This window comes from Chroicocephalus ridibundus, chromosome 1 (genome assembly GCF_963924245.1).
Source record: "Chroicocephalus ridibundus chromosome 1, bChrRid1.1, whole genome shotgun sequence".
Classification (NCBI taxonomy): Eukaryota; Metazoa; Chordata; class Aves; order Charadriiformes; family Laridae; genus Chroicocephalus; species Chroicocephalus ridibundus.
In genome coordinates, this window is record NC_086284.1 from 195,749,628 (window position 1) to 195,777,111 (window position 27,484).

At 37.9% G+C, this 27,484-nt stretch overlaps 1 protein-coding gene across 8 annotated transcripts in view; it reads right to left on the reverse strand.

Annotated features, from left to right (window-relative positions):
• The window catches only part of CADPS2 (calcium dependent secretion activator 2), a 320,439-nt gene that overhangs the window by 183,115 nt on the left and 109,840 nt on the right, over positions 1–27,484 (reverse strand). For all 8 annotated transcript variants that reach the window (XM_063323277.1, XM_063323280.1, XM_063323282.1 and 5 more), the window contains exons 4-5: positions 4,777–4,857; positions 1,537–1,773 (exon numbers count right to left, since the gene is read on the reverse strand). In XM_063323277.1, coding sequence (XP_063179347.1) covers positions 1,537–1,773; positions 4,777–4,857 — 318 coding nt within the window. The remainder of the gene's footprint in view (positions 1–1,536; positions 1,774–4,776; positions 4,858–27,484) is intronic.

The window sequence follows — 27,484 nt, forward strand, 5'->3', positions numbered from 1 at the left end:
TGCATTTCTGGTGTGAGACGGGAAGGGCTGTAAACAAAGCCAAACTGTTCCAAATTTAATGTAAATTAAATCTACTGTCATTTTTCATTTCATGACTGTTTCAATCTTTTACTGTGCTTTTCCCCCAAATACCTCACAATGTTTAGTACATGCTTAATATTTCTCTCTGTAGGCACCGAGAAAGCTTCTCCTCTTCTTACGTCCCTCACCAAGCAAACTTTCTTGAACACAGAAAGCATTATCGAAAAACTTTTCCAGGTACTTTTTAGGTGCTTCAGAACTATTCTTTGTTATTGCTGTTTATGGACCATTCCAGGCTTGGTATTCCACTTGAGGCAGACAGAGCACACGTGATGGAGATGCACAGGGTTCAGCACAGGAGTTATAAAACTACTTCATCATTTCATATACTTCACTATTAAGGCCTGTGCTCCAGTTTTACGTGCTTGATGAACTAATGCTTTTTGGCATATAGAATGATGGCTCTTACTACTCTTTGCAAGTTGATGTTGGGCTTTTACATTATTAGCTAGTAATATTAAAATTGCATACAGTGGGATAAGTAATTTTCTGTTATATGAAGGATTTAAACTTTTTCCTCTGTCCATTTTTGACATTTTTTCAATTCTTTGCGTGTATTGATGACATGGGAAAGAAAAATCGATCTGAATTTCATGAAAAAACCAGATGCTCATTTCACTTAAGAAAAAGCATTGTTGAAAAGATAAAGATTTTTGTTTGTTTTAAACCATATAACAATTGAAATATTTATTCTGTAACATTATCTGTTGTCTTAAAGAAACTAAAGCCACTTCAAGTGCATAACACAAATGTGGCACCTTCTGACCAACAAATACATAGGACACACTTTGGAAATGTTTTGATTCCGTTATTATTGAGAGAGAGATCAGCATTTCCTGATACGCACATCTGCGGAATTGGACCTGAGCTATGATGCTGTCATCCGACATGTTTAAGTAACTAATGGAATTTATGGTTTCCTTTTGAAGTCGGTTGAGCTCTTATATGGGCATCCCTATAGACCAGATTTCCTGCACAATCTCAGTAAAAATGAGCTAGTTTCTTGAGGAAAATGCAGAAGTTTATAAAAATCTGCTATGACAACCAGTATTTTTTTTGTTGTTGTTTATTCTCTAAATGCTTTCAGTGAGAAAAGACAACTTGTTTGTAAAATTCTATGAATGAGTTCCTGGTAACAACAGTATTTCTTTATTAAGTTCAAAAGTATACTTAGGTATTTAATGTACTGGAATTCATTTGAAGTTACATTTGTGTGGGAGATTCAACTGCCTACATTGCTGTGTGGGCCCAAACGCAGCTACTGCTGCAAGAGGAAAATGCCTCATATAGCTGTACTCTAACTCCTAATTACCAAAGCGACAAAGAATAACTTACTTCTTTAACATAAAATTTTAAAATTACTAAGGAAGGACTAATAACAAAAAAAAAGCATCACGACATAGATATTTTAGTAATTTAAACCGTTAACAAGTTTCCTGTGAAATATGTGATTACCTCTAATGTGAAGGAGAGGACCACATCAGACTTCGACAGCTGAACCTCATTTTCGTCTCCTATGTCCAAGAACGCAGAATTCTGTGATCGCTTTAACTTCTGCAGTTTAAATTCCGGCCCACCTTTAGACACTGGAAGACTTTCCAAATTTGCCATTAGCAAATTCACTGAAGACCGCAACTCTTCTATGTACATGTTCTCCATTTCTCTTGTTACGAATTTTGGGAATTTTCTTTCCTTGGAAGATATATTTTAGAAGTTAAAAAGGAAAAAGAATCATCCCACATTATACACCATATTAACTTACTGCTTTGCTCTCAGTTAGGAGATATTTAATAAAAATAAAAGTCTTAATTCCATTCTCTATCTACTTTTAAATCTTCAAAACAGTAACGGGAAGGCTAATCCCATCCCATAAATACAGTTAATTTTGACAAGAAGGAATGTAATTTGAATTAAGAATTCCATCATATTCCTCAAATATAGTAGACAAAATACCTATCTGAACACGTCAAAAAAACCATATAAGGGGCATTTGTAAAAACGGAACCTCTTGCCCACCCAGAATCATTTAACCATAAACCCAGGTTGAATATGTACACAGTTATTTATAATATGCGTGTATTAGTGGAACAATTGACAATATACCTCTAACGTTACCTTCAAACGTTTTATAAATTGACAAAATGAACTGTCCACTAATAATTTCATTACTTCATCCATTTCCAATCCTACCAAAAATAAGTCAATCACATTCATGCTTCTAACATAAAGCTGTTAGACTACAACAATGACATGAAATTCCTATCATTGTTTATTTCTATTTTTAATACTAGGTCATTCATTTTGAAAGTAATGCCGAATTATTACACATGGGATTATTTTAAACATAAGTGTTAGAGAGAACTTAAAAATCCCCTTTTTCCTCTGTAGGAGCTAGATAATAGTGTTTAAATATTGTGTTTATAACAGAGGGAACACATAAACATACATAATGCATATATGAACACATACAGAGCCAATTTTCTGCACAGTCTTTCCCCTGATATTGAATATAGGACAGCTTGGAAGAAAATCTCATTCAAGATTAAACAAAAATGTAAATTATGCTAAAATATATGTTCTATGTATAAATGAGAAACAAACACTGCTCCCTACGTATCGTCTGCAAAGGCAGGCACCTTGCTCCTAAACCAGAAAATTTTGATCATTAGCTGTTACAAGGAGTATCATAAAACCGCCGTGGGGTTCTACGATCATGCTGATGCATACACTAGACTTTTGGTCTGGATTCTGAGAGTACTAAAATGGATTTTCAGGATGCATTTCTCAAGGAGAAAAGACACTGGGCAGTCTCTTCACAGGATCACAGAAACGTTTATCTTAGTAAAGCACAGGACCAGTTACAATAGGTAGAAAATCCCATTAGGTCATACATACCTAACGGTATGGGCAAACAGATGCACAAATTCCCCATTGATTTTACTCTGTCAAAGATGAACGTATTTCTAAGGTTCTTGTCTGCAGTAAATAGGTTAAATTATCTTTTCTGCTAAAATAAACTTCTCATAATTAACAACTTGTAAAATTAGCAAGTAATGTGTCATAGGAACCAGGAATGAGACCTCAACAACAACAAAAAAGCTATATGCAGAGATTTATCCTGAGCCGTGCTGATCTTTTGAGACTGCAGTTTAATAATTCTCTCACAGGCAGGTAATCACTGAAAACCCTTTTCTTTAGCAACAAAGAGGCTAGAATACATAATCCAGTATCAAAAAGCTTTTTACCTTGTTTTTGAGCTCTGAGAATAAAGTTCGTATTTTGCAGCATTTGATTGCTTAGGCCTAAATGATCTTAATAATTTGCGCAGCTGCTAGAATTAGGACTAGCTCACAAAGTCCCCCATAAAAAATTCTGCATTTTAAGTAGTTTAAAAGAACTGTCTGTATGAAAACTCTGATTTCTGATTTGGATGTACCATGTTAAGACATGGAGCTCCTTAGCCTGTTCAAAACTGTGCAGTAGGCACTGTGGCAACCATGAGAATTTTCAAGTAATGGTTCTGGTAGGAAAAAAAAAAAAGCATAAATAAATTTTTCTCTAAAAAAAACTATGGATGTGCAGTGTATGCATATACATTAGAGATGGAATGAACAAGATTTACACAGTTTAAATAGTGCTCATCATTTTCACTTTCTTTAAAATTATTTTAAAACTTTTGCGGATAGCATTTTGCTTTTTAGGAAGATTACACCTCCGAGTTGTTATATATGAACTTCATAGACAGAAATGATATCTTTTTCCTTTTAAAGAAAAGAGCAAATCTTAACTACTCTACAAGTAATACCATATTAATACAATATACATTTTTCTGTGCACACACGGAGTATAACATACATGCTTCCAATATTTTGTAACTCTTGCAGATACAGACAAGAAGGCAAGAGGGAACATAGGATTATTGGACAACTTTGATTACAAGACCAGGCTTCACAGAGATTGAAGAGACTTCAGATTGCCTTTCTGTGAAAAACGAGCCTTTTCCCAAAATTTAATAAGATATGGCCAAGGAAAATACCAATCCCATCTGTGATATTTAATATAGAAGTGCATAATTCTGTCCACTGATATTTAATATAGAAGTGCATAATTCTGTCCACTGAAATAAAATACAAGCTACAGAGAGAAAAATAGGCTTAGCTTTCTAAAATGTACAAAAAGAATTTATAATTTACTCAATCACCACTAATTTGACCTACAAGACTTACTCATAGTTTTGTTACTTGCAATACTAATGTAACTATTATGAACTTCGACTTAAACTATAAATGTACACTATATTATATACACTTAAAAAGTATATCACATATAACGTGTAGTAAGACATTATGGTTACACCCTTAGCCGTTTAATGCACTTTTGTATATAAAAGATGACTTATTTTAGTTCCAAAACACATAACCCTAAATGTGCAAATAATATACCCTTTGTTTCACCACTGGACTTGCCGCTGAAGGGGAGGTAGGATCACAGAGCATATGACTTTCCAAAAGCAAGGTTTGCTTTCTCCCTACCCCTGTTGACACATACACTCCGGAGCGGAAAGAAATACATCTGCCAAACTGGTATGTTTTCAAATGATCTTCTTCATTTTAGAATCAGAAAATGGAAAGACACACTAGGTATGGTCCCACTCAACACCTTACATGTTTTTGGTACAAGACAGCAACCACTTACCCTTGCCATTTGATCTGCCAGTTGCAGTCGTCCATCTAGTTCACGTCTGATCTGGGCTGCTTGCTCATCTCCATTATCCAACTTGGATAGAGAACAAAAATAAAGTTAACGGTAAGAAATATGCACTATATTTTAAGTTTATAGCAAATAATGTAGTTAAAAATAAAATCGAAATGCATACTTTTCGTCTTAAAATCAGTGAAACACTAAGCAAATACATGGCTTTGAGTCTTACCAAGATGAAAGAAACGTAATGGCCCCCAGCTACCCATGGCAGTCAGGGTCTCTAAAAAGGTAGCCAGCATTCCCTTGAGGTTTTAATTCTCAGCCTAAACAGAAGAAGCATTACCTCCTTATGGAAATAGCAGCTGAAAACATTTCTCCATGAAGCAGAAAACTGGACTGGCAGACAGACTTAGAAAACGTTTGCAAGGAAATCTGTTCTTTGCTGCCATGCGTTCCTGTATAGGAACATATAAGTGTAGGGAAAGAAATCTGTGTGTCTATGCCTTCTAAGTATGGTATTATTTCACTCATATAGCTCTTTCCCCAACTATTGGCCAACTGCTCACATCAAGGCACATCCAATTTTTGAGCCTCCAATATTTTCATATCAAAGGAATAGTCAGGAGTAAACATCTGACTTCAATCAGGGAAGCAAAGGAGAAGGACACGTCTCTTCACCTCAACAGAACAGTGGGGTCTCAACAGAAAAGAGACTCCCCAACCCATTCTTCACCTGTTTACTTGTTAAGGGAGGTGGTGGTGGTGTAGATGAAGTGGGGCTTCCCCTCAACAGACTGACCTGCACGGCTGGTTAAGAGAAAGAAGCATGAAAGATCTAGAAAAGATCAGGCACAACTTGCCTTCTTTTCTGAATAGGTGACAAACAAGGACAAAGACGGAGTCCCAGTGGAGGGCCCTCTCTGTCCTTAGAGTTAACCACAGGCACGAAACAACATGCTAATACGACCCTTAGTATCATTTACTATGCGGCTAAGGTTTAAGGGTACCTGAATTGCTCTTCTCCGAAAAAAACCTTAAATTGATTAGGGATGTAAACTAGCAAAAATTGGTTCTCTAATTGATTGACATCTTCAGCTAAAGAACACACAATTAGTTTGCTAAATGATTGATTACATTAAACTAAGCTTTTTAAGTAAGACTATTATTCAGCGCACCAGGTTAAATACATAACACCATCTCCTTTGCAATTCTCCTCAGCTAAATTCAGTAGATCTTACTGAACCAAAATGTTCTTGAAAATTAAGCATTTTTTTCTTTCAAAATCCAATTTTAAAAAAGGAATAATTAAAAATACACTATTCAGTGCTTACAGGTCAATCACAGCATTATGCAAACCTGACCAGATTTAGCTAAAGGATGAAAAGTTTTCCACTGCTAGCATGGAAGCGATGACAGAACATGCAATCTGTCACCTGTGCAATCTGGCGTCTCACAAGACGCTTGCAGGAACTGATCCAGACTACCAGAAAGCAAGAGAAGAAAACCTGATGGCACCTCTAAAAGAGGCTCAAATTTAAACTAAAGAGCAGAAGACGGATCATGTTGCAGACTGGAAGGGTCCTCCTGCTAAGTACGTCTGTAAATTTGCTCCTAGTTTGACTGTGAGCATAAATGGCAAGAGCGTTCTCGATGAAAGCAAATATTTTAGTTTTTTAGAAAACAATTACAGTATTTCAAATAAATTCCCAAATTTGTATTCTTCCATTTCTTAACAGAGTAAGAGGCCGCTTATTGAACTTGTCACCAAGAATATTTCTAACTTCTATTTTCCTTTGTATCATAACCACGTAATTTTTGCAATTATTTTTGTTTAATCAGTACAAAAGTCTGTCTAATATGAAAAACAATTTTGTTTTCTTTTTGAGCTAAGAGAAGGTCAATATTATTTTAACAATATATGCCACGGCAGGCAAATGTTTTAAGATTATCTGCTTGAAGGTAATTTTGATGACTGAATTTTGATTTCTACAAAAAGGAAGGTGTGGGAAAGCAGAACGAAGCTAAAACTTTTTCCTGTGTCAAGGTACAACTTAAGTGACTGCCTCTATTATTAACTCATTTGAAGAGGCAAACGCTTTTGTTTAAAGACTGACATTTAGTTATTTTTCCACTTAAAAAACACATGAAATGATCATGGAAGTTAATGAAGGTGTAACTTGCTTTTGTAAATCTTAACATTTTTTCCCCATAACTATGCACTGCTTCCCATTACCTGCTTGTACTCGCGTACCTAAAAATGTGATTTCCCTACTGACTTATTTTTAAACTTCAGTCTTCTTCTTGAAACACACATTCTAATAGTTTTGTTTATGTATGTATGTAATGATGTTTTGTAAAGTATGGAAAGAAGCTGAAGGGTTGAAACACTGCAGAACGCCACCCTACTTACAGAAAAGAGCCTAGGTAAGAGTGACTGGTAGGTCATTCACAGATGTCCTAATAAGAAGTTAAGCTGGTGATATTAGCATTGTTGCAGTTTGCAAAATGAAGTGACAATGAGAAAAGCAGTAACTTTGATATCACGTTCCATGCAAGGCCATTCTACTTGGTTTTATTCTAAATTCAACAAAATGCATGAAAACCAACTTTGCAAGCAAAGCAGTCAGCGATTATGAATGTGTAATCAATAACACTTTATAGGTCTACTGAATCTGAAGTGACAACAGCAGTAATAGTGAGTAGATTCTGAAAATGCAGGTGGCATTTGGAATTTGAGTTGTGTCCGCTTTTTTACATAGGGAAGACACTTGATACAACCCACCGGACGGGTGGGAAGTGGTCACAAGGGTTAACGTTAAGTGTACCCTTATCCTTAATTTCTTATTTGTGGGTCAAACCTGTACCCAAGACGCCTATGGAATACACAGTCATGAAAACCATGGCAGTACTTTTCAAACTGGTAAAGAAAAACCAGAAAAGCACATGATACTATGCACAGAAATTAATATAAATATAACACTGCAGAATAGCAACTTGGATTCTTCTCAGTATTGCAACTGAAATTTGGTTATAAAAAATAACTAATTTGTAAACAAAAATCAAGCAAAGGGTTTTTTTGTTGCTGGGGTTTTTTTTAAAGAATAATTGGCATTTACATAGCATCACACAATGCTTCCGACCTTTAAACATGAAGGCATGTTTTTTAAAAAAAGATACAGCTTTAGAGATTATTTTAAAAGAAGGTACATATAAATTCCATTTAATAAAAACATTGCAGCTTTCTGTAACGGTGGTATTAGCTATACTAAAGCTGTATCATAGCTATTTACTGACTGCACCAACACTAGAGATGCTCCTCACGTCGCTTAAACCTCACATAACCAATTAGTCAGTATTTTAGCAGCAGGGGACCTCACTACAGAACACCCTACAGACACCAGAGACCTGTTTTCAGTCCTGACCAAACAAACCAACGTTTCCCCTAAATGCCATGTATCTGTCCCCCCAGACTTGTAAGACCTACCCAAAGACACTGACTCCCCTTATGAGGGCTAGCTAATTCAGTGGGAAAACTCCCAACTGAGCAAGAGTATGAATAAGACAGCTTTGTCACTTGTGCCCTTTCTTTTTGCAAAGATGATTATTTGGATTTTAAAAGCTTATTCAGAAAAATCAGTAGTTATGAATGACTATGCTTGGGTGAATAAGAAGCTACTGTTATTAAAAATAAAAAAGTGGTAGCTCATCATCTTTTTTTTTCCCAATGGTGTTACATGAAGATAGCTTTCTAAAATAAAAATGCCACTGTTAGACATCAAGCTATTAATTCAAAACTGTTTTTATTCATTAATGCTTGAAGTTGCCTTTATTTTTTCTCACTCTGAAAAGGGCAATCATTTTTATTACAAACTTCTTTATTAGTAGAGAGGGAGGGGGAACGTCCTCAATATGCAAGATGCCCAACAATTCTTACTAGAAGATGTTTTCAGTTGCTTATATAAGTGTCGACTTCTAAAAGACAGACTGAAGTTTTCTACTCCAAATTTCTGCTTTAACAGTTTCAACCAAAACAGTCCATTGCTTCTGAAAAGGCCGGGGAAGACAATACGCTGCTTTATCCCTAATAAGAAAAATGGTGACCATCTGGTCAAAGAGCTCTAGCACCATCTTGCTTTGAAGTAAGGATCTGAAATTTAGCAGGGCCCCATCTGTGAAAATCAGCTCAACTCTGCACAAGTTACAAACCTTTGAAAAATGCAGTTTGCAGCAGGCTGCAAACAGCCGCCGCCAGAGGCCTAATCAGATTCAGCATTCAGACTCCTCTTCAGGTCGGGCTGCTCTCTGTCTTCAATATGCATGGACTCTACGCTCCTCAGATTATTTGCTCATTTACGAAAGACTGTAAGCTTATCAGAGTTAAAAATCACTATTTGGATCAATAGCACGATATTTTGCTTGACAAACTGTTGTTTCATTTGTGTGCCTAAACAGCACAGAACAGAAATACATCTGAATGAACTGACGTTTACATATTTTAAAAGGTTGGAAAGACTGCATGTTTTTTGATTGCTATTTAAATAACAACTTTTTTAAAAAAAGAATATTATTTAAAAGGATGTAAACTATTTGTGTATTTTGGTACAAAAGGGGTACACTGGCGAAAAATCTGGTTAATGTGCAAGAGCCACTTAAGGTATAAAAGGCAGTAATGCTGCCAGGAGGTACAGCCCGTGGCGCTCATGTGCACACCTCTACGTACAAAGTCAGTCAGGTAGCCTTTGCCCAAGAAATAAGGCCAATTTGAGTACGGATGAGTACTGACCTGCTGCAAGTTTTTGTTCTTTACACTCACAAGTGCTCCAACTAACTGATAGTCCCTCCAAGTGACTATTTTATTAATGTTCGATTAGCTTCCCTGCAGCTTTCTAATTCACAGTAACGTCAGCGTGAAATTCCATCTACCTGCCCATAGCAATATAAATTTCTCAACGTTTAATGATGAAATTGACAGTTCGCGTATCTTCAGACTTGCTCTTATTTCTGTCACACAAAATCCGAAGTCTTTTCACTCCGGGTGACAGCAATGGTCATTTTTTTCTTTAACAGCCACTTTTCGCCACACGCAACCGAGTCTGGGCCCTGCTGAGCTGCCGGGTTATTTGTGGATGCCCACATGAGGTAACCTGCAGGGCCCAGCCCTGACGACTGTCTGACAGCCAAGGCAAAAAATGTCAACACAGGGTAAAGGGCTTGGATTATAAGTGTTGTGATTGTGTAATGCTCAAAAAAAACCCCAACATATGGATTTCTGGATGTAACTAATGGCATCCAGCAGCAAGGCTGGAAGAGAAAGCAAATGCCAGAGAAGTCCTAGTGCTCAATTTTGGCTGTCAATCAAAGCAAGCAGCACGCAGGCAGTAAGGGCAGCAGATGCAAATAGCGGTGTTTTTCAGACTGTTGTCCTTGTATACTCTTATCCCTGACTCTAAAAAAAGGAGTTTTGCTTCAGACAGACCCGCCGCCTCTGAGACCAACAGGATTTGTTCCCATTCTCATCGTTACACAGGTGGAGTTGCTCTAAAGGAACAGACTGGGAAGAGATTAAAGGTGTCTGCAATTCTCGGTGGCATTAAGGAGCCGTCGTGCGCTGAACACAAACAGCCTGCCGAGATTTCCGAAGCTTCCCAAGCTTGTGAACCAAGATTAGCGGCTATGTATATAAAAGTAGGAGGATCAACAACTTCCAAATCAGGCCGAGAACAGAGCACCCAACTCCAGTCTACGGCAGCAGACACTTTTGGACATCAATTCAACAGGACTTAAGTCTAGAAGAACAAAGTCGTGACAGAAGCAAATTGCTTCCACTTCCTATAGGAGGAAAAAAACAGATTTGATTAAAGGGCTGAAGCTTTCTAAATGGCTTCTACTGGACTTTCTCATAAACCTTTTGCCTCCTGGTTCACAGCAAGAAAGACACAGCTGTAAAAGGAAAGAAAATGTAGTCACTCCTCTATTTCAGAGGAGTCATGCTGTTTACCTTCAATTTTAAAATATTTTGTCTTCCTTGTGCATCCTTGTGATTTTATAGTGGATTAATTCAGATTCATAAAACAGATTAACAAAATGGCAACGAAACACTCTCATGTTGTCTGCACCCCGCAAAATCCCTACCATGTACCACGCAAATGGCTACGCTGATGGCTGACCCTGCCTGGGTGACGGTGAAATCCTGTGAAATCTGCAGAAGAAAAACTTCAAAAGCTCAGTTCCTAAATCTGCCTCTCCCCTCTTCCCAGCTCACTCCTTTTCCCACTCGACACACGTAAACAACAAAAAATGCTAGACTGGGCAAATAAACTCAGAGATGGGGAAATAAATTTTGCTTCTATGTTGCACATGCTCTGACTGAAACCAATGTGGAAGAATGTCAGAGAGGGAAAATCCGTTCACGGTTAAAATGAAGGGGAGGAAAAAGCACCTCTTTTTGAAATTATTTTTCTTGTGGAATACCACTATACATATTTTCAGCTAATTCTAAGTCAAAAGACAAACTCTGCAACCACTGAAACCATTTCTACTTTCAATCTGTCTGCAGCGAGTCGACTTGTAAAAGCTTCCAGGCCCAAAGCCCGTACGAGGTGTTCTAACAACTTTTCACGACGCACCATTAGCCTCACAGCCTCCTCTTCTCGATTTTGCTCCGACAGAGCACAAGATTGCCTTTCAGACAACTGGCCAAGCTGATCGCTCGGATTTCCTGCAACACAGTGCCAGCAAAAGACTCAAATATCAGTTTGAATTAATTTGTTTTAATACAAATTCCTAGTGACTACTACATTTTTTTTCCTCTATTTTGGGCAAGGGGGAAGAGCAACAGTGTTACAGTAATATAAATATCAAAATTAGGATGGAGAGTGTACAGATGAACAGAGCAAGCAATTAGCATATCACTTTCTCTGTAGCCAATATTGTTAAGAACAATAATAACGCAGACGAAGAGCAAAGCCAGTCAAGAATCAAATATTCTACAGTGGCTTCAGTTGGATAAAATAAAATAAAATAAAATAAAATAAAATAAAATAAAATAAAATAAAATAAAATAAAATAAAATAAAATAATCAATGTTTTCAAAAGCTGTGCCCGAGTACCTTCAAGGAGTCCACTAGATATAACTCCTCACTCAAAATTTTCTTACAAGCTCTATACAAGCCCAGAAGGTCAAAAACTTCACGCACAATCTCAGATGGCGAGAGGTTTTGGTCTCTGAAGTTTTTTTGTAAAGTTCTGGACTTGCTTATGTAATTTCAATGTTGACTTGTATACGTACGACTGATTAAGGTGGCAGAAGATATAATATATACTATTTTTTGTATTAATTAATTATACTTATTATTGATGTTTAAAAATGATTATCATAAAAATATTAAAAACAAACCAAACCTTAAAAACAAGATTACTTTAATTAATTCAATGAAATAAAAAATTTTCAAAGTTCACAAAACCAAAAGTGACTACATAATTTTAAAATCTTGGACTTTTTCTTCAATCTGCCATTGGATGGCATTCTATTCACTTTGGCACTTTACAAAATACTCAAAGCTGAGGCTTTCATATGGCATTTCCTTACATTCAAGCTTTGAAAACAACAGAAGAGCTTTTCACTATCAGATAAGAAGTTGTCTCACAAATAGATTTCAGTTTATTCAGGGACTACCAATACCAAAAACCCCAGGAAAACCTTCAATGAGCACTAAAACTAAACAGGAAAGGAAGCACATATAGTATTCAAGCCAATCAGAATATATGTAAAGGGAACTGTTAAAAAAGGATATTAAGCTCACTCAAAACTTAACGTAAAGCATATATTCATAGGTCAAACTTTGACTGCACTTAGTGAACACTGTGTGTGAGATGTTTGAAGAATTAAATACATATCATGCATTACTGAGAAAATCTCTAACAAGAAAGTTTATTTTACACTGTGATGTGAGGATGTACAATGTAATTTTATACAACGACCATTTCCCTAACAATCATCTTTCATATTTGACTGCTATTAACCTTTTAGAGAAATTGTAACAAGTTAAATGCCTTTTATCAACAGCTAACTTGATTAAACTCGCCAGACAACCTTAGTCAAAATGGTATGTCCCAAATGGGAAAGAATAATCCAATCTTTAAAAAGATGAACTTCAAAGGATTCTCCAAACGCAACTTGTATTCTCTGTTTAATATTATCTTTAATGAAGGAAATTGAAAAATAAATTAATGGTTCAAAATTTGCCCTAGCCCAAATTAAAACGCAGTCCTCGATATTTTATTGCATAGTTTTATATACTGACTGGAGCTGATACTTTGTGAACAGGACACTTGAAAAAGTAGCAAAAGTGTCTTTGCATAATAAAGAATGATGGTTTTGTTTGCCTGTTTGGATTTGAACAGACCCCAGCTCTTTTTTTATCCACATGGGCTGAGGAGAATGTAGGGCTTCCCAGCCAGGATTTTCATGAATTTATACACGTTTTCCACAGCACACTGTCCTATCATTATTCTGCATCGATTGCCCAAATGAAACATTTTTTTCCATTTTATTTTAGAACACCGATCTGAAATTAAATTGGTGGTCTGCTAACCTAAATTCCAAAAGTTAAATGATCTGTTTCTCTTCTTGGCCACATCTTGACATGTGGGTTGTAAATAAATAAATAAATAAAAATCAATAATGCACACGAATCACCTTTTTTGACTAAGTATTTGGATGATAACGCTTGAAGAAAGTCTGCTAAGCCCTCATATTTACAGAGGAAGTCTCTCTGGCACAAGGCTGAGTCTGCTACTAGTTTTTCCTCTGATTTAATGCAAAGATAAAAGTTGAAGCTTTATTTGGTTCACAGAGGCTGTTAATTATGCTATGTGGGGGTTTAGTGAAAAAGATCTAAAATACTGATCTAAATACAAATATTTTAAATATTTATTTATGCACAGCAGACTCAGTATTTTCAGGCATCAAGGAGAGACAAATCAGACAGCAGGTACTTAGACAGTGAATGATTTGTCTTTAGCTAGTGTTTCTTCGTTGGTATTTTCATGATAGCAGTTCCCTGTAAGTATCAGGGACTCTTTGCTAAGCCTTAGAACTGTCACTTGGACCTTACTACCAGCACATTCCGAGAGAGAAAAATTCACTAAAAATTAAATTAAAAAAGAAAACTCCAACATTAAGAAGCCCCAGAATTTTATTTTATTCACTATGTAAATGGTTTTTCATTTCGTATCAGTATTGACAGACTGCCACAAGCCTGTCCATAAATGCCATGATTCTGGTGCTCTTCCGACTTTCTCTGCAGTGAAGAGAATCAGGACATACCACTTCTATGAAGTGTATAAACACGGATGTATAAGTGCACCAATTCGAATATTGATCAAGAACAGTTTCACTATATTGATGCCCTTTTCTGCAACAACAGGCTCCTCAATCTTGCTTAGTTTCCTTGAACATTCACTTCAAGTTATTTTCGTAGCAGAGGCTCTATTCTATAAAGCGGAATCCCAGAATTGCAAACCGTGCCTCTTTCTCCAGTTATGTTTTGGTCTTGGCTACAGGTCCACTTGTCTTCATAATGCAACTACAACTAACTTGTTACGCAAGTGGTGGCCCCTACTCAGAGACTAGATTAAAAAAAAGCAGGAGATTTAAGTATCCCTCTAGTTGTACATATCGAGTGGTCACCGTGGACAGTGAAATCATGTGTGTAACCCTTTGCATGAATCCTGCTTGTTTGTTTTCAGAGCGGTTCATATCCCACAGCACTTATTCTGATGCATGCTTCAAAGTAATACGGCTGTTGCTTTCATGAGCACTATCTTCATGCACTTTCCTCTAGGTAAACCAGCAAGATCTAAATAATAAAACTAAGAGCAATTCAATTAGTTTATCCTATTTTTACCTATATTGCATTTATAAATTGTTAGAAAACGTCCAAGAAGAATCTCTTTACTTTAAGCTTAATACAAGAGAAGACCCTTGGCTTTCCCAAGGAAAGGATGGGCAGAGATGCAGTAAAGCCTGCATAAACCAAGACAGGTTATTTGTTTTAAAGCTTAAAAGCATAAACAGACAATTGATAGAAACTAAGGCTAGCAAACCGATAAAACATTTAGTTTACAGAAGCCATTCTACAAACCAGTGCTGTAAGAATTTTAAAAAAGAAAGAATTATAGATCATGCTTTATTCTAAATTTCTCCCTTTACAAACTACTGGTTTACATCCTTTTTGGCATTTTGACCAATCTCATAAAATGATGCTAGTCTTCAAATAATAAAATATGTAATTATATGTATTTATAATTCTCGTTTCATCGCCCAAATTTTAAAAGGAAATATCTTCTTATTTTCTCTCTGGATTATACAATCATCTTGCTTGTGATAGACTACTAAAAAACCCCTGTTAGATCAGACAAATAGTCCATCCAGCCCAAAATTGTATGTGTGACAGTGACAGCTGCCAAGGTTATTAGGGGAAAATTCTGGAGCTCGGTTGTTCTCCGAAGGGCATTATTACCCCAGTGACAGCTGTGGAGCCCAAGGAAGTGAGAGGGATGTTAGAAGGTACATACAGGCCCAGTCCTATTAGCATCAATTTATGGACCTGTTCTCCAGGAACTTGTTCAAACCCTTTTGAACCCTCTGCTGCTGTCTGTCTCCATTGCTCCCCATGACAAAACGTCCTGAGAGTTCTCCAAAAGCCAGATAAGGAAGTGTTGCATCCATTTTCAGTCTCCTACAAACTTCCTTGAGTGTCCCAGTTTCTAGCAGTGTGGCATTTGGTGAGTGAGGGTACACATTCACCTTGGCCACTGCCTTCATAACTTTGTAAACCTCAACCATACTCCTCAGCCTTCTCACCTCCAGACTGAAGAGCTTCATCCCTTTCAGTCTCCTCAAAAAGCAACTGTTCCATGATTTTCAATGCTACTCTCTGGTCCTTATTGACCTCCCCTATATCCATGAGATGGGGAGACCAAAGCTGCACACAGTACTCAACATATGGGCATAAGAAGGTTATACACAGCAGGAAAGCGATGCTACTGTTGCATACAGAACTCATGATTTCACTGCAGGGAAACTCAAAGTGGTTTTATCAAGCTGTAACTGCCCATGCTCAGTTCAGTATCCTGTGGGCATGCGCTGGTTTATTTCTCCTCTGATGTATTACTTTACATTTAGCTACATTAGAGCTTATCTATCATGCTTTTGCATTTTGTGAGTTACTTCTGGAGTTCCCTGAAACTAGAGCAACATTAGAGTACCCCAAACAGATTAGGGGTACTCTGTAAACTCTGAGATTTCCCTTACGCTGCCTTCTCCAGGATATTCATGAAGACGTTGAACACAGATGCAACACTTCTAAATAAATTGAATCAGATAGTAACCACACTTAAACTCTCTAGGAATCAATCAAAAGGAAAACAAAACAAAACAAACCTTCCCCCCAAACTTCCTGCTAAAATATCAAGACTGCACCATAAGAACAGTACCATCAGGCCTTGGGTATTTACTACAGAACTGGTCATTCAGAAAAAAGTGTCACGGGCTCAGGACAAGTCAGCCTATTGGCTGTTTAAGAACAGCAGTGTTTTTAAATCAACAAGTACTAACATTAAATTCCAGAAGCCACATTAGGATGATCAGAATCATATTAGAATCCACATTAGTGGCTCGGTAGCAGACTACAGAAGAGAAGAAAATGTTAGCACAGCTCAAAAGTGTCAATGGAAACTTCTGCCTCCCATTCTCTTGGCATTTGTGACAAATGCACAGATCAGTAGCCAAAACCCAGGTCTGCCCTTTGTTCTGGTTGAGACTACAATGTTCAACCACCTCCATTGGACAGGACAAAAACCTGAGGAAAGCACGTCTTGCTGAGAGAGAAGGAAGGAGAATAATGGCAGGTTCTTACTACTTACAGATCTAATCACTCTAAACAGTAAGAAGACAAATCAAGGATGTGGATGCAAAGCATCATTCTTTTATTAACAGGAATAGAAATATTAAGATCTGTACTGTGTCATACTGTAAACATATTTTATCCAACTGTATCTTCTTTTTCACATCCAGATACTGGAGTTCAGGGATCCTGTCAAGACAGACTCCACACGCCCATCACAGCACTGTGTCTTCCACAATGTAAACGTCAAACTTTTCAGTTGTTGCTAATTATACAAAATGCCTTCCACCCCCACTTTGCAGCCACAAAATTATAAATCTCCATACAAAAGTTCAACTTCTTTTTTTTTCCACTCAAGTCTTTGCCTTGTTATTTGTATGGGGGGTGTTCTTCCTACAGCTAGGCAGCCAAAAAAGCTTCAGAGCTGTGCATAGAGCCTATTGTAACATCCAAATAAAGCATCTTTTGCGTCAGAAACCTGGGGTCCCTAGGTAATCAATGGAGAGACAGAGAAGCCTCCAGAGAGTTATTAAAAGCACTTAAGCAGTTATCTACATGCCTACCGTAAATACTGTGGAGGTCCCAACTGCATTGGTAATCTCTGCTAAGATGATAAAAAGAAATGGGTGTTCTTATTCTCCCTGTCACCTTCCCCCGGATCCTGCTGAAATAGATACTGGCTGTCTCCTTCAACACAAGTTGCTTTCAGGTTCTGGCTAGGGAATACCCTCCCACATCCACCCTAACCAGGAAGCGATGGGCCTTAAAAGAGCTATGACTCATGTCCTGATCCTCCTCAGAAAAACCCTTCCGCCCTCCTCCTCTCCCACCACCTGCACAGAGATTTCCATTTCCAAGACAACCCCAAAGATTAGCATGCAAGCCTTCTGGGTATATGCATATTTATGTCCTATAATACTAAACGAGCTCACAGTGTTTTATATTTTCCTAAAATTATCCTGGCTTCAGAAGGAAATCCCTTCTCCTTTTGCTTACCCTCCTCACTCTCCAAAAATATCATGCAGAATGTTTTCTTGCCTTATTAATCACTGATTAGATTTTCTTTGGAGTGTTGAAACCAAAGGGAATATATGCAATTAGGGCAATAAATGTTAATGAGCCTTGCATTAAGTAAGCAAAAACACCTTGAATGTCATGCCAATATTTTTCCCCAAATAATTATATGTGCCTGACTTAACCAGATAGAAAACTTCAAATTCAGGCTGACAACTCACAATTGAAGCACTGATTTATCACACACTGTCAAAAAACTGTATACAATGTTGCTTTCAAAATGCACCACGGAAAAAAAACCATCCCATACCAAGACACTCAGTTACATACAAACAGTTCTTTCAAATAGGCAAAATGTTTCTGTTTAGTTGAAAGTCTGCATTTGTATTTAAATATATGCAATATCTGAGCATTTTAATAATGACATATTTTTAAAAGCTAATTAATTTCTTCAAGGAAAACTATTTAAGAAAATCACTGGACAGAAAGATATACTACTGAAGCTGTTTGTAAATAGGATGGAGAGAAGCTAGAAGATGACAGAAATGAAATCCCATTTTCTCCCTTTCTGTTCAACAGTGTAGCATCAGCTGGAGAATGTTCTGTATTGATAGCTTTTTCTAAAAGTCAGTGGTATTAATGATGTGCACGTATTTATCCATAAAAATAAAAATCCCAAATAGTTGAGTAAAGGCTAAAAAACAGATGTAATCCATAGGTTAATGTATGAGAAGGCAAACTTCATCTACAGATTCGTGTTGCATCATGAGAAACTGACTTCCATATCTATGAAGGTTTTGTTTGAAAATCCACCATGGTCAGGCCGCATAGAAAGCTCTCTTTCCATGTGTACTCTAGATACACGGTAAGATATGACCAGCTGTTCTCCTTGATGGAGAACTGTAACCTGCTACTTCGATCAAGCAACCTGTTTACACAGTACTCCAAGAAACCTTTCTAAGTTCTTTTCTTACATCAAATTTCTTTCAAATCAGCAGGCAGGTCGAAAAATTGCTAAGGTGACCACAGCCAGATCTTAACCAAATCTCTACTCCATTCATTCCCACAAGTGAGGAGTTCTGTGGACTGTATTAATCAAATTGTTTTCATTTTCCTACTATTCTTCATGCTCAGGACTAATAATGAGTTGGTTTGTACGTTGAGAGTAAGAGAGTAAGAGTGAGCTCATGTTCGGAGTGAGGTTTAAAAGAAAAGATATTATAGATCTTAAGTCTTTAATTCTGTTTACTTAATTATCAGGAAAAAGACCTTAACAATGACAATGAAAAAATATTGCTGAAGAGTGTGTAGCTAGCAAGTCTTTAACTTGGGGAACTTTTTTTTTTTTGTGATGCAATAAAAGAGCCAACATTTATTTTACTTTACAATCAACTGTTACTCTACTGGAAGAAGACTTTGTAATCATAAAATTCTGATGCTTACAAACAACTTCACTGACACCACTTATCTTAGAAAATAGGTCAGAGAACACCTCGTACATCAGTTATCCCAAAAGAAGGACGACCTCTGTTTAGGCCGGTCTAGAAACATATTTCTGCAACTTACGAGAAAATATCTCTAGTGACAAAGGCTCCGTATGCTCTCTAAGCAGCCAACTCTAGTTAAACACTAGTCCAGTATTTAAGAAGCCCCATACAGAGTTCAGCTGACCAGCAAGAACTCATCTACTTGATACTGCTCTCTAGGTTCCATTGCTTGTCTAGATCTCCACTGACTATAACAAGGCTTTGATACCTAGCAAACATATAAACAGTAATATTTAGGTGTTTGCATGACGAACTGTGTACCACTGTCAGCACCTCCTATCAACATTCTTCATTTTTGTTCTAAGTACAAGCAACAGCACTATAGAAACATTGGTCAGATAGGCAATTCTGAGGTTAAGTCCAGCCTCCTACTTGGTAACAGTAGGTCAGTCAGCTGTGGCTATGTCAAGCTAGGTTCTGAAAACCTCCAAGATGGAGGTTCCACAGCTTCTCCGGCTGACCTGTTCCTTTGCTCCAATACCTTCACACTGAAATTTTCCTCTAATGATCATTCTAAATCTCCCAAGTCACAGCTTGTGACAGTTAACTCTTGCTATACCATCCGCTAATACACAGTAATATCTCTGTCATCTTTGTCTTTGAAATGTCCCTCCAAGTTGTTTGTCGTATGCTACTATTAGACCACCCATTAGACTCCTCTTTGCCAGGCTATACAAGTCTAGCTCCCTCACCACCGCCAGGCAGAGGGGAAAACCAGCTCCTTCAGTTTCCTACCTACACACTGCTTCTGTAGCCCAGCATTATCTCATCTGCAATTAAAGGACACTGCTGCCTCCTACTCAACCTGTCACCCACCCTGCACACCCCCAACCCCTCATGCCATGGCATGCTTTTTTTTCACCAGGGCAGCAACTCAAACAGTTGGTTCTGGGCCTGTAATCATGACCATTTACCCTTCCCAACGTGCAAAACCTTCTGCTTCTCCTTGATGAACTTCATGAGGTTCCTGTTAGCTTAATGCTCAAGATCACCCTTAACCATTCAGCATGCCAGCTGCATCACTCTACCCTTCAGTTTAGTACTGTCCACAAATTTGCTGAAGATACATTTTGTCTCATCATCCAAGCTGTCAATAAAAATACTTAATACTAAGCTCTGGAGTACTGTGTTCCCAGCTACCAACTGAGCTTTTAAACCACTGCCTACCACCCTTTCACCATAGCGACCTAGACAATTTTCAAGCCCTCTAATAGACGACTTGTCCAGACCATACTTCCTGAACTTAAAAACATAAGGTGGACGACGATGTTAAAAGCCCTACTGAAGTCAAGGTACATTACCATTCTCTGTTCTCCTTATTAACATAGTTAGTCGTTTTACGAAAGAAAGCAGTCGGGTTGGTCAGTCATGATTTGCTCTTAGCAACCACGTAAACTAACAATGATTAATGTGAAAATGGATTGCAAGAGATTGTGCTCCACAGCCTTTTCAGGGACTAAGGTAATACCTATAATTCTCAAGCTTTCTGTACAACAGAGTAGTTTTATTCCTGAACTCTTATTATGTTTTCTTAAGAAATCAGCCAACTCCCGGGCTCTCCTTTTCCTCAAGGGCCTCAGCATAGCAATTCTTTAAATAGAGAGTAAGTCCACAGCTTACCTTCTCAGCCTTCCTCCAACTCCTGAATTGTCAATGGGTGATTTCTGCAGCCCAGCTGCTACCTGTGGTCACATTCACCTCCAGCTCTTCCCTGTTTGTGAGCAGCAGGTGAAATAGAGCACTAATTCCAGTGGCTCCTTTTGCATTTTTGTTCAGAAATTATCACCAACAGGATCTAGAAACTTCCCCAATTGCTTGCATAATGCCATGTTACCGTCCCAGCAATTTGGTGGCAGGTGTCCAAAATCCACCATGAGGATCAAGGCCTGGCACTGGGAGACTTCTGTTGTTTGTAGATAGCCTCATCCTCTTGTTCAGCTGGTCAGTAACTGACCCTCACCACATTGTTACCAATATTACTTCCCCTTCTGATACTGACTCAGAGACTGGACTTGTTTCTTGCCCAAATGGTGTAGACACTATAGTGTAGGCATTAGTGTAGACACATTTATGAACGCTCTCCTTTCTGAGAAAAAATGTCATCTCTCTTGTAGAGTTCTACCATATGTATCTTCTCCACATGCATTGCTTTCTCACTTAACACTTAAATTAGCTCCCTATCTTCTAACAAACCTAGTTTAAAATCCTCCATGTTAGGTTAGCAATCCTGTCCACAAACATGTCGATGCTTTCTTGTCAGATTCATTCTGTCACTTCTTATGAGTTCTTCTCAGAACAAGGTGCCACAACAAAAGGTAAAAACCTCACTCAGGACATCAATTATGCAGGTTGGATGTGTCACCCTGGGCCATCTTTGCTCTCAGAGTCTCGCAGTCACCTTTGATCTCCTCAAGGTTATGTCACTGGTCTTCACACAGACAAGCAGCAAGGGGCAGTACATGGAAGGCTAGATGGGCCTCAGCAATCTCTCTGCAACGTCCCTGATCAGAGCTAGAAGCAAGTAAAAAGGTATGGCCAGCCGATGGGTGCTTTTGTCCTGGGTAGGATGGAGTCACCAAACACTAACACTTCTTCCTTCCCCTTTGTGCTTTGGACCCAATCCCAGCACCTGAGGTGTCCAACCTGCATTCTTCCCACAGCAGGACTCACTCTTCCTCCTCTGCTGCCAGGGTCCTGAAGCAGTTTTCTAAGTGAACAATTGCAGAGACCTGCTGCCAGAAGTTATAAGCTTCCAGCTTCCACCCTCCTGGAAACACAGGAATGGGAGGAAGTGACTAACATTAAACAGGTGGGAAAACACCAGTTGCAGAAATTCTGCTATCCATCTGTAAAACAATAGTTGCTGCAGTATAGTAAAATTGGATCAGATAAGTTTCCCTAAGGTAGGGACAGGTGTTTCAGGCAAGATCCCAGTGTCTCCAGTCTCCTGAGGAAAGACAGTTTGGGGAGAAGGCTGTGACAGATTGATTGGAGCATGATTTTACGGTGCTTCTAGGAATAAAACAAAGTTACTCCAGAAATTGTGTGTACCTCTCTCAGGCACGGCTCAATATTACATTCCCTCATTTATGGGCAGTCCTAGTGCTCCCACATTAGAAAAGGTTGGCACTGCACGACCAGTTAGGGAAACAGATTATTCAGAGGCGACAGAGGGATTGACTCTTCCCTTACTTCATTTGCAAAGGAATATTTCTTCTGTCGTAGCCCTAGACTGCTTACCATACAACTGCTCCTTTCAACAGCAGCTAGAAGTCAACATTTCTACTAAATAGGTAGCCTCATTTCTATTTCAGAGTTTTCCTGTTTATAGCTAAAGTGCCTGGAAGTCAATTTATTTATCTGTCATCTCAAGAAACAGTTTCCCATAGAGGACACAAAGATGAATCCTGTTTTTACACTCCTCTTAACTTGTCCCCTTCCCAGTATGTTGTAAGCTTTTAGACTGAGGGCTGCAATTATTATTTTTTTTCTTCTCTCTACTTGCGTAACTGACCAAAGAAGGGTTATTTCACTTAGCCTGAGACTTTTTTCATGCCTGTGGCAGAAAACTAAAATGAAGAGAATCTACCTACCTATAGAAGACCTATAGAGAAACAGGCACTTTCTTGTAAACGTGTTGGAAGATTGAAATGATGAACATCTAATCACAAACCAGACAGCCTCAGCACTAACACCAGACTGAATTTGGAAGAGATGAACAACGATCTTTGAGTCTTGTAATACAAAATACGGGAATAAATGACAGGCCAAGGAGCATCTCCCTGCGTGACGGCTCTTCTGTTGAGAACCAATTGTCTTTCAGGATGAGATGTGTCTGGGGTGGACAGCCTGGAAGATGAGAGATTGAGAGATTAGATCCTAGAGATTAGGACAGCCTCAGCAGAGAAGACAGCTGAGAAGGTGACCTGAGAGTTCTCTCATTTTTAGGACAGCCACAAACACACCTTACTAGAGGATAAAAAATAAGCCCCCAAATCATAGTATATTCAAAGAGAGCTGCAGATCTCTCAGCCATTTTACATACACAATTATTCTTGCACGGGACAGCCTATCCTCTGTTATGGCTGTGCTTTGACATTTCTGTTTAAAATATGTATCTACCATCTATGTTAGCCAGCTCATTTCCAAATTTAGCCACATCTTTCCCTTTGGAGTGACTGGGGTGCAGGAACCCACATGAACCATGTCCAGGCAGCCAGCTGCAAAGAAACTACCTCTCAAGAAGGGAGAGCTAAGAGGGTTAAAAAATTCACAAATGGGGGGAAAAAAGCAGCTAAGCTTCAGAACAAGACATTCAGTCCCAGTGAGAGAGAGTGATATGGAAACACAGGCTCATTCTTTCCCCGTGGCTTTTTCAGCTGCTTCTGCTGGCTTCACATCGGCTGTGGAAGACACCCCACAGGATGAAAAACCCCGAAGAGGAACAAACTTAAATAATCAAATTGATCCTTGGGAAGGGAGTGACTATTCTAAGCAAAACTGCTTTATTTGAATTGATAAAGAGGGAACCCAGAAAACTACCACGTCTTAAGGAGAACAGGTGACAAATTCATGCAAAGGGGTCATTAACTTAATTCAGCTTGCTCACAAGCATTTATTCAAACGCACACACAAGCTAGGAATCAGACATACTAGTAAGCTTAATCATCAGTCTGGTAGTGTGGCTGTAAGAATTATTTGTTTTGTATTTGTTTATCTGAAGACACAGAATCTCTCCTTAAAAACAAAAAACATTATTTAAAAGAAAAATAATACTACAACCTTTGGGAGAACAGGTTTATTTTTATTGTTTAATAACAAACTAGAGGAATTTTATCCTCAGCTGGTAACATTAAACATGATGAGTCAAATGCACTGGTGATGTTAATATAAGTGCAAGTTAAATGCTGGATATATTTGGCTTCAAGTATTGAGGCAGCTTAACTCCCTTGGATCTGGAACTCAAGAGAATGTCAAAACAGCATTAATTACTTCACGTAGGCTCCAAAAGAATATTTTTGTGGAAGAAACACAGGAAAAGGTAAAAAAATAGAAGCAGCTTAAAAGGATCTGCTTTAACAAAGGCAAAAACAAGTTCCTTATTTTTTTTCTGCTAAGATGCCCATTCTGCTGCTGTTTTCCTGCACTCACAGAACGCCAAAGACAGTCTCGGAAAACAGAACAGCTTGAAAGAAAGCTCTGCAGCCGAAATCCCAATGCTGATGATTTCAGTCCTCAGAGGAGGCACAAGACAGAGCAGGGGAGATGGATAATTCTCCGTTTCTCTCTGCTGATTCTCAGTCAAGCCTGGCTTACCTCTTACGACAAGAAAGGTGATACACAGGAGAACAGGCCCAGAAGGATGCTAACTTAGAAAATAAAAGTAAATCCACTAGTCTATTAGCGCAGGTAGTCTCTCAGGCTACTAGAGACCATACATGTCCAACTCCTTCACACAGGTGGAAAACAAAACACAAGAACAGAAGCCACATATGCACAGTTCTCTGATAAAAAAATCCACACGTAAATTTTGTCTTAGAAGTGATTGAAAGTGAAAAATTACGCCTCAATGTTTTTTCTTAACACTAACATTGAAAAAGGAAACCTTTGAATATTAAATGCAGACGTCAAAGCCAATTTTTCTCAGCCCATAGCTGAATGTAAGAAGGATACTGCAATACCTCAAGTACTGAAAATGAGTAACTGTTGCCAACATTCCATTCCTCTCTGATATTTTCTCAGTATTCCTTCAACTACAAACATAAATATTTCAAAATACTTCTCCATTATATAACTTGCAAGGCTTTTTAATGTTGTTCAGAGTCAGATAATAACATGCTAGAAAAGCAACTTGCTTCTCAGAGGATGCTTTAATATTCTTTCCATCATTCTTCTATCATTAAGAGTAAATGAGAACAAATCAACACCCTTTGGGGCAATCACAAGATTTTTTTCCAAAGTAAACTGTTATTTTAGAAAGAGAACACTTGTTTACAGGAGCTAAAACTTTTATCTTTTCCTCCTTTTTAAGTATCATCAGTGTGTGTTAGCAGAACTGAATCACTTGGGGGTTCCAAGACTTTCTTTTTCACCAGAACTCCCATTATTAAGCTGAAACTCCAAACTGGCCTGACATACACTGTTCAGCTTAGCTCTGGATTTCTCACACAGTCCCATTATAGAAGTAATCTTAGGAGGAGTATTTGACCTTGCAGCACTATTTTCCAAAGCACTGAAAGTTTAGTCTTGAGGAAGACCTCTCCAGAACTCTTGAGCAGAGGTAAAAGACAAATGAAGCAGCTCAGCAAAAAAAACCCAAAAAAAACCAACAAAAAAACCAACTCCTGTGTGCATGTAATCAAGAGTGACATCACATGTAGAAGAGACAACATCTAAAATCCTGTGAGAAAATGAAAATTTATTTCTCAAATGAAATATTTGGCTTGAATTATTCTGTTCTCAATCTAGAACAGACAGTGGCAGATTGGCAGATCTGAAGATCAGGGAGAAAAATCCCTGTAGAACAGGGAAAAATCAATCAGAAAGCAGATTTTTATTTTTTTTTTGAGAGAGAAGGAGAGCATGGAGAAGATATATTCTTGTATTTACAGGTACTAGAAACCAATAGAGTTGATGTGTGAACAAGCCTGAAGTGTGAACATTTGAACGTTTCTGTTATCAAAGACATGAAACACTTTTCAGGTTGACAGACACATAAGACAATTTTATAAAGCACTAACCTGTTCTGTAAGGAAGCATATTGTTATTGCACCATGACTGTGTGCAGAAACTTTCTAGACTCACATTTATCATATAAAAATGCGGTCAACACCTGAACTCTAACTATAACTCTACAGCCTCCCACAGTCCCACAAAAATACTCAATGAGTAGATGTCTTATCTAACACCTGATGCTACCTGGAATACACAGCAATGGACCTTGCCAACATTTTTCAGAGGTTACTTTGTTGTTTCAGGTATAAATTATCATGAAATAAGTAATGATGACAGTCATCGGTGACCATCGGAAAGATACTGGCTTAGCTGAAGCCCTGGTCACCTTGTAACATCTCAGAGAGCCAGAATCTTTTCTTTTGACTAAAAAGACTTAGATATAGAACACATACTGTTATGCAGTATGTATCATACACAGTCCAAACAATTTTTTTTCCTGTGCCTTGCCTCAACTTAAAAAATTAATGAATTTGCTTAAGTTTTGGTCTATATACTAAGGGAAATCTTAACACTTGTTTAATTACTTCAAGAAGAAGATTATCAACTCCACACTGAAACTTTCTGGACAAAGATATCATTATTCGTCATGCTTCATAAAGTTGTATTTGTCCCTATAACTTATACAGGGTATGAAAGTTTCTACGAAAAACATCCAGAAGTATGGGAAATTCTGTGATCCGTTACATAACCGTACTACTTTTCATGATTTCACTGAGCAAAGGATCAGAACTACAAACACCCAAAATTTATGAAGGCCTTGTTGCAAATTAAATTGCCCTTAATTTGAATTATTTCCAAACCTGCATAATTAATTGGACTTCAGTGAAGGGTGAAAGAGTCCAAGTGGTTGAGCACCATGAGCAAACTTCAGTTCAGGAGAAATTCTTGACAGAAAATATTCTCATAATTAAAAGTGCAAAAATTTATTATGGAAGACGCAATATAGTCCATCATTCTCAACATGAGACACTTATACAAAGAGTTACATCTTGAAAAAGCTAAAGATAATAAAGGATGTGAACCAGAAGCAATACAAGGCTTTTAAACAGAATATTGTATCTTGCAGCAAAGTACCATCTAAAGCTATTTCCAGAGGAATTAGTTTGTGGTGGATTCCCAAAAAGTCGACAGTAGAAGACTTGGCAAATAATTCTTCTTAAAACCTGTTACATTATTCTCAAAACTATTTATTCCCTGTCAGAAAACAGAATGTGACTTGCAGTCGTTCCTTCATTATGAAGATCTGTGTTGGTCTCTTTTTTCCACACCCAAGACAAGGGGTTTAGATCAGTCAAAAAAGTCAACGTTATAAAGGTACTTTCAAAATAAAATTAACTCTGTGTAGAGTGATGATTTACCTGATACAGAAATTCTGGTGCTGGTGAAGTGGTGTAATAATAGTGCATGACCACACATCAGTTTTAGTTTGACTTTCAGTTTGACTTTCTGCATCAAAGTTATCCTCTACATCAGTGAGTAATTAAAAAAAAAAAGAAA